We start from the raw sequence: 8776 nt of genomic DNA, 5'->3' as shown, positions 1-8776 counted from the left end.
GCTGAAAGCAGCTGTACAAGCCTGAAGTGAATAGCTGAACAGCGTTCGGCTCACTTCAATTCGGGTGGGTTATTCACTCGGGTGCCTACGGAAGCTTTGTGAATCACCCTCACAATGATGCTAACAACATACAATTCAAGCATTCCTAAAGTGTCTCTAAACCTAAGAACAAAATTGTAATAAATTGGCAATGCTTTGACCATCGTATGCTCTTCTGTGATGGTTGTTTCGTAAATTGTATATTCAAAATGTTCCTATGTCCCAACAACAGTCCATCTGAAAGAATCTTAAAACACATCTTTGATATAAATATCCTGTAAAATAATGCATTCTACTCCATTACACTGCACTCTGTACACTGTATTGTACAAGTTATACTTCGCATTTCTCCACTCTGTAACTGGGCACAATTTGGTAAGATGGTATCTGTTGCAGGAACCCTAATTGTAAAAGTAAATTAATATATTACTATTATTCACTTTAATAGTCAGTCAAATTTATTTTGTTTAGACTATTCACTCTAATAGTCTGTCATGCTTAACTTATCCCACTCCATATTACACAGTCTATAAGTGTGTTAATCATATAGATTGCTATACTTTAACATGTGTATGCATATATTTATGCACATATTCATTAATATATGTTTTGTCTTTTTTTTAAAGCTACACCACTATTTAAAAAATGTAATTATAAAAACATCTTCTGGTGAAGACATTTCATTTAGCGAGGGGCGATATATTGAAGAAAATTTTGATATTTTAAACTGGGTTGTTGATTCAGATATGGCAATGACAAGTATTACTGTCAGTAACTTGTTACCATTTGGACCTAAAATATTTTATCTAAATGATAGTATGATTATATGGAATCCAAAGTTTAATCGGGTGAAAAATTAAAAGCGACTTTGAGAAATCTTGACAGTCCCAAACATTTAATTATTTCAAAATGTGATATAAGTTATGTTAAGAAAGTTGGGTGCAGTGCTCCAACCAATTTTTTTTAGGTTTGGACAGAGTGGGGAAGGGTTATAACTGTTGGCTCCACTGAGAGCGTTGCCATGCCAGTCCCAGCCGCACCGGGCACTGCGGATTTTGGGACTGGCAGCGATGGCACCGGTGGAGGTACGGAGGGCGCACGCTCGCAGCTCCTGCAAGCTGGTCAAGAAAATGGTCTGAAGGTTTTAAATATATAATGCATGGACTTCATGCATGAGAAAAAAAAAATGGTTGGTAAGCTTTAAATATCTCATTTTCAGATGGCTAAAACATTTACAGTTTTTTTAATTTATTTTAAGTGTATGTGTTTGCTGTGCTGGTCAGAAGCAGGGTTGAGGTCACAAGCCAGAGTCAGAACACTAGAAGATCACAGGTGAAGAACAGGGTAAAGCTGAAGACCAAGCAGCAACCAGGTCATACTCAAACTGATTCTAATAAGCTATCTGGCACCAATGAGCAAAGCAATGCGTGTGCAAATGCAGGAATGTCCACAAAACACTTACATCTGCGTGCTGGGCTTCCGTTGTGAATATGTTTGTGTGCACTTCCACGCGCCCAGATGCCAGCATGCGTGCGACCCCCAGTAACAGCATGTTTGTCCCTAAGCCTGGGAACAGGGCCATGCACACGTGTACCTACTGGTCTTCTGGTGAATACCTTACAGTCTCTTTACAGGGAAAGAACTGTCTTTTCAGCTCTTTTGCAATCCTTCGGGATTCTGCTCAGGATCCTGGAACTGGGAGATTTCAAAGTGGTTTGGGAGAGATGAAATCTCCATTCCCGGGTCCATGGTTTTGCAGTGACCAGCACCCAATGATTGCACATCTGTGTACCTTATGGAAAGGTTGCTGGCTAATGATCAGAACTTCAGTTGGAAGACAGAAAATAACCCTTTCCTGGAGTCATGTGGACTCCATCTAGGAGTCAGAGTGGAGCCAGGTGTGTCTGTGCTGAAGGCACACACAAGACAACTGGGGAGGCTGAAAGAGGGCCACGGAGGGTCGGAGAGACATTGAGGCTAAGGACAGCTACCGTGAGTGCATGTCAGCACTAAGGGGTCTATTGACAAAGCTGCCGAGGGCAGCCGAGTGAATGACCGATCAGAAGTGAAGTGAGCCGAACACTGTTCGGCTATTCACTTCAGGCTGGTACGGCTGATATCAGCCGTACATCGGCTTGCTCCGTGTGGCTTCGGATCAGCCGAACATGCTTAGCATGTTCGGCTGACCTGAAGTGCAGAAGGAGTTCGACTCAGCCGATCCAACATCTGGATCGGCTGAGCCGAACCTCCGGCAGGCTTCACACTGCTGTTCGGGCTATTCTGAAAGATCCCGAACAGCAGTGAGAGAATAGCCGAATGCCGCCGAGCGGCATTTGGCTCGGCTGTTCTGCTCGGTCCCTCAGAGGCACCGAGCAGAACAGAAAAAGAGTGAAAAAAGTAGAAAAAAGTCAATAGAAAACGATTGTGCAGAGCTAGCAGTGACAGCTAGCTCCGCCCAATAGTTTCCTATTATCCGGCGGCTCTGCTGCTGTAAAAAAACAAAAACAAAAAAATTTAAAAAATCCCCCGGGCGCTCTGGGAGCCCCCCGCTCCCGCCCGCCAAGAAGAGAAACTCTGCTGTGTCATTTTTTTTTCTTTATTCTGACACTCAAAACAGCCAGGCACTGGAAGTGGAAGCTAGGAGGCTAAAACTGTGTTTATTTTGCAAGAAGTGCATGGATGTTATGTTGGAAACCCCTGTGAGGGAAACCAATGTGGATTTCGAACTTTCTTTTTGAATAAAAGTGGGCTAACAGTCCTCAAAAAGACGTTCATGCTAGTGGACTGCATCCTTAAAACGCTACCATTTGAAGCTAAATCTCACAGGTAGTTTAGTATTTTTTTTATCTAGTTTTTTTTTGTGTTTTAAATTCCATTTTCCTGTGTATATTTGATTTTGTTCCATACTGTCAATTCTGTACTGCTCACTTCCCCAAACGTTATCCAAAAAAACCCTTTTAAGCCTCATAAAAGCCTTCCCCACAAACAGATGATACGTCCATCTGGCCGTTCACAAACGGCCATGGACGTAAGGTAGTTAAATTAGATCGTCATTAGTTTAGTGATAGGAAATATACCATTTTAAAATTGTCACCAGAACAAGAGATCAGGATAATATCAAATGTGGACACCTGTTTATAAGACCCCTAAATGGGGAATTCCCCTCCTTTCATTTCCTATTGCATCTCTGAGCAGAGAGTGTAGGGAATTATCTTCATTGGGACACTGACAGAAAAAACACCTAACAGGGGTTTTAACCCTTCCACAGTCTACCCAACACAAGAAAAAAAAATCAGCCATACATCAACTTTACTTATGGAGCTATGCCCTATGAGGCATAGACCCTGGGCGTCACCAGGCCGGGTGTTACCCAGTGCACACATCATTATATATATAAATTACATAATTACGCACGTGTGTCATGACATCACCTGTACCTCACTGCCAGTGGCCATCTTGGTGATAGATGCCGGCAAAGAGAGGAGGGGACATTCATTCGGCGGATAAGGTATGCCATCGGGTCCCCTCCTTTCCCACATTCAGCTGTCAGGCTCTCAGTGCATTACTTTTCAGAAGGGGTGACACCAAAATGACTGTCAGCTATTTTGGTGTCACCCCCTCTGATGGTCCACCTGCTGAGTGAATGAAAGTGGTGGGCAAGGGAAAGTAAGGCTGGGGAGCAAAAAGCTAGATAATGTTGGATGTCCTCCAGCCAGGAAATGAGGTGGGCTCTATTTTCCTTGCTCTATGCTTCTAATGAAATCAGAGTAAGACATTTCAGTACAGGAGAGAAGCCTGTAGGACTGTGCATAACTGAAGATAAAGCTGGAGTTCAGCTTTAATATATTTATGAATTGTTTCTTTTTTTACCAGACTCCCCGTTCTGTGTGTAGTGACCCATGTTTATCAGGTTACAGGAAGTGCCTACAATCTGGGAGACTACCCTGCTGCTTTGACTGTGTACTGTGCAACGATGGGGAGATAACCAATAGTACAGGTATATTATAAGCAATAATAAAATAAGTAAATAAATACAATTTATTGTTGTGGGTTTTTATTTCTTTAAATCTATCTTTCTCCATAGGCATCAAGAAATACAAATTCACAATCTGCTTAGATTCTTCAGTTTATTCACCATCTATTGATTAGATAATCTTGGTTATTTTGTTCTTTGGGCAAGATTGACAACAGTTTTCAGTTTTGCCAGGATGACGTAACCCCAAGTCATTCCAAAAATGAACACCAAAGCTGGCCATACACTGTTCTATTTTTCTCATTCAACCTGCGGGCTGCTTGAAAAAAATAGAACAGATTGCTTTATCAACGCTACGAGTGAGTTGATAGAGGAATCCCCGCTATTATTTTTTGTATTCTGACAGCGGCCTCCAGCCACTGTCAGAATATCTGAAGAGAGCCCATTTTTTATTCAAAGATTTTCTGACTAGTTTCTTTAATCAGCTGTATGAAATTTGCATTATGTATGGCCAGCTTAAGCTGTGCATGTGCAGCTCGGAATACATTTAGAAGAAACATTGCTGGCAGGCAGTGTATATTTTTTGTAGAAGTGACATACTGTATATTGTCTCTTCTGCATTAAAAGTCCACCAACAATTTTCAATCTAAGGCTATAGTTCTGCTTTAAGGTGTGTAATCCAAGAGAGTAGTCAAAGTCCAGTCCGGGTCGAGGTAGGCAGCGATGGTTCAAAGGCGATAGACAGTCCACGGGTTCGGTAATCTGGAAGTGCAAACGAAGGGGGAAAACAGGTAACAACACGACCCAACAGAGAGGCTAGGTGTTCACACCATAAGGTGGAATAACTCAGCAACAAGCCAGAGCTCTGCCAGGTTTTTAAAGCCAGGGGATGTAAGACCACCCCCCAGTCACTGAGGCAACCAGGAGACTTCCCCCCCAGGAGCCACGCGCATGCGCAAATGCAACTCGGGCACCAGGAGTTCTACCAGGCCGGAGGGGAACCCGTGCCCTGCGCCTTGCCCGTTGTCCCCGTGAAGAGGTAACACCCCTTGCTTCCTGACGCAACCCCTGTCATTTTTGCTAAAAAGCTTATGCATGTAAATATAAATAAAAATCTGGGTGATAAGAAAAAAAATGCATACACTCATATAGTGTCATCAACAATAACTGTATATATAGTTATCAGAATACAGCCTTTTTATGATAGTGATCCATTAAAATTGTTGAATGAAAAGTTGTGCTTATACATAAATATTCAGAATCAAGTTAGAAGAGGTTCGCTGTAAACAACCTGCTTCAAGGAAAATGTATAGGATAATAAAAACTGAATTGTATGCTGGTATGTACCTCTAAAAATACAAAAAATATAACTTGTAATATTCTCCCTCTCCTCCTTCTCCTTCTCCTTTTCCTCCTTATCCTCCTCCATCTTTTCCTTATATTCACTTTAAAGAAGAACTCTGGACAGAATGAAACGTAACCCTTGCAGTGGGCCTACCCCCGCACTGCTAGAGTTAAGTGTTTGTTTTTGTTCCGGGTCTAAAATAACAAAGATATACTCACCTGGTCCTCGGTTCTGACTGGCTGCTAGACCGGTCATGGCAACCTCTCTCTCCCTCTACTCCGACGATGGATACAGTGTATTGGACATGATCAGGGTTTCCTAGACTGCTGGAGCGAAGGGGGGAAAAGTCAGAAGGGTCCATTCTAGCAGTCATATGGGACTGAGGTTTGAGGGAGTATATCTTTTACACCCAAGACCAAAACAAGCACTTTACACTTGCAGTGCGGGGGTAACCCTACTGCAAGGCTTAAGTTTTATTCTGCCTGGAATTTTCTTTAAGATTGCACTAGCTGTTAGAATTTTTCTTAATGGGTACAGGCACACTGCAATTCCACATCTTAGCCAGACAGGCAATACATCAAATTAAAGTTTATTATCTCCTTGCTTGTCTTGCACATTTAGATTTTTTTACATATTAAGTTATATGGGTCTACTTCCTAAATAAGTAGAGAATGTTCATGTTGCAAAGTGAATGCTAGCACAAAAGGTAAAATTATTTTACATTGAATACCCAATATTATGTAACAAAATAATAATAATAATACAAAAACAGGATTTCTGCAAGCATATGATTGGATGACTGCTGTTATCTCAGTTTCAACCTATCCAATAAACTTTTCAAAAGGAAAAATTCCCTTCTTCATTAATACATTAGCTTAATAGGTTAACCAACCTTTTCCATTCTCTTTTATCCAATGATACTCTTGGTTAAAGATAAAACAAGACGTTGGCTATAAACATTATGTGGTTAATTTACTAAGTACAAATCGGCTGCTCACTTTGCAAGGGAAGTTTGCAGGGCAAGTTTCCCTTAGCTAGGTGAATGTGGTTAAATTTCACATTGCAAAGACTACCCAATCACATGCAAGGAAAATTTTAAAAAAACCCTGTATTTTTGCTTGTACAGAATTGGGTGATGGAAGCCAGCAGACCCTCACCTCATTCACTAAACTAAGGGGAAAATATGCTTGCAAAGTGAACAGCCTATTTGCCTCTAGTAAAACAACCACCATAACTCAAATGATATAACAATTATACAATTAATTTGATAGAGAAGTACAAATTCAACAGAGAAAACCCTTATTTTGTTTCTTTTTTTTTAGCAATGGAAAAATGTGAAAACTGTCCGGATGATCAATGGCCTAATTTTTACCGAAATCAATGTATTAAGCGTCCATTACATTTCCTATCATATGAAGATCCGTTGGGAAAAACATTGACAATTGTGGCCTTTGTCTTCTCTGCAATTACTGCTATGGTGTTGTGGATCTTTGTAAAATATAGGAAAACCCCTTTGGTGAGAGCAAACAACTGCAAGCTGAGCTATGTCCTTCTAACATCTCTTTTCTGGGATTTTCTTCTCTCGTTCCTCTTTATTGGACATCCTGAAGAAATGACCTGTCTCATTAGACAAACAGCATTTGGATTTATTTTTTCTGTGGCGATTTCAGCTGTTCTTGGCAAATCAATTACAGTTATAATTGCATTCAATGCTACAAAGCCAGGTAGCAGGTTAAGAAAACTTTTGGGATCAAAAATATCAGTTATCTTGGTTTTTATTTGTTCGATGGGGGAACTGGTAATTTGTGTTTCCTGGCTAATATGTGCACCACCATTTGTTGAATATGATACTAAAACAATGGCAGGACATATTATTGTGCAATGTAATGAAGGCTCTATTGCTGCATTCTACTTTGCAGTCTCCTATATTGGTATCTTAGCTAGTTTTAGTTTTCTTATTGCCTTTCTATCTAGGAACCTTCCAGACACTTATAATGAGACTCAGTACATTACCTTTAGTATGCTTGTGTTCTGCAGTGTCTGGATCTCTTTCTTTCCAACCTATTTATGCACTAAAGGCAAGACTATGGTGGCTGTTGAGGTGTTTGCTATATTATCCTCTAATGGAGCATTACTATGCCTTATATTTTTTCCAAAATGTTACATTATACTGCTAAGGCCTGAACGTGATAGAAAAAGAAACTTTCCTTTAAAAGTTTTTACCATGTGAATTTCAATATAGTGTACTTCTGTGAATTAAATATAATGTTTAGTTTTGTATCTTTACCAGTCCATTGGAAAAAAAATATTTCTTGAAGTATCTATCTATCTATCTATCTATCTATCTATCTATCTATCTATCTATCTATCTATCTATCTATCTATCTATCTATCTATCTATCTATCTATCTATCCACAATTGATTAACTTGTATTTTTTTCTCTGTATCAAAAGAATTAAAGTAGATTTCCACTTTTAACTTTTTTCCCTTTTTTCCCATCTTTGGACCAGCCACTATACATGTGCGGTCGGTCCGCAGCCCCATTGTTCCCACCTGTTTGCATGCCCCTGGCCATGCAGAAGCCTCTGATCTTGCTGGCATTAGACAGTCGGTCTGATCAGCTCTGTGCCTTGTTATTACTGTGAATTTATATTGTATGACCTGGACCTGGGCAGTAGGTGCCAAACCCCTGTGAGATAAGTATAAAAAGAAAAGCTGGGGTTTTTTAGGCACCAAATGACAACTTCCAAGACGATGGACCATAAAAAATATATTTATTTGTATTAGGTTATTAAAAGTGGAAACATTTCATAAAAACAGCCTAATCGGATAACTCCCTGAGAGCTCACTCCATTACTGTTCTATCCCTTGTGAATGCATGCATAACATGATTAACTTGAATCACAATACATGATGATAAAACCATGATTGATGACCAAAAATAAAATGATATAGCATTTCAAAACATGATTAGGGAGAATAAATGTTAAACATGATCAAGGGTTTGGCAATGGAGGATGAGACAGTGGAGGAGCGCAATTTGTCTCGACGTTTTGCGCTTGACGGCACTTCTTCAAGAGGAGGAAGTTATCTACATGATTCGAAAAAGAATATACATAAAAAATCATAATCTAAAACAAAAAATCTTAACTCAGTACATAATGCATATTTTGGGTGAGCATGTAACCTACGAATAAAGTGAGTCGATGTGTGTGCGTCCATGCAGCCCCGTCCAGGCGCAGCACCTGAACCACACCCACCAGAGCAGACAAGGGGAGAGAGGTCGAGACCATGGGCCCCACTTTGGGCAGCGGAGGATGAAAGGTATGTGGTATCAAAAAAAACTTGAAAAAATAATAGATAAGGGGTAAAGTCAGAGCCTCGCGATAGCATCCAAAACCAGATGTCTAAGGGACTG

The 8776-nt window shown here is 40.3% G+C and overlaps 1 protein-coding gene across 1 annotated transcript; it reads left to right on the top strand.

Annotated features, from left to right (window-relative positions):
• Nucleotides 1-3061: 3061 nt before the first annotated feature.
• Nucleotides 3062-7587, top strand: LOC108800499 (vomeronasal type-2 receptor 26-like). The gene is made up of 3 exons (XM_018572484.1): nt 3062-3067; nt 3913-4036; nt 6680-7587. Exons 1-3 carry the CDS (start codon nt 3062-3064, stop codon nt 7585-7587), a joined length of 1038 nt encoding a protein of 345 aa, XP_018427986.1.
• Nucleotides 7588-8776: the final 1189 nt, after the last annotated feature.

Source organism: Nanorana parkeri, unplaced genomic scaffold, assembly GCF_000935625.1.
Source record: "Nanorana parkeri isolate BGI_ZX_2015 unplaced genomic scaffold, ASM93562v1 scaffold2046, whole genome shotgun sequence".
Taxonomy (NCBI): Eukaryota; Metazoa; Chordata; class Amphibia; order Anura; family Dicroglossidae; genus Nanorana; species Nanorana parkeri.
The sequence above is the reverse complement of the archived record's forward strand: the minus strand, read 5'-3'. Positions and strand labels throughout refer to the sequence as shown.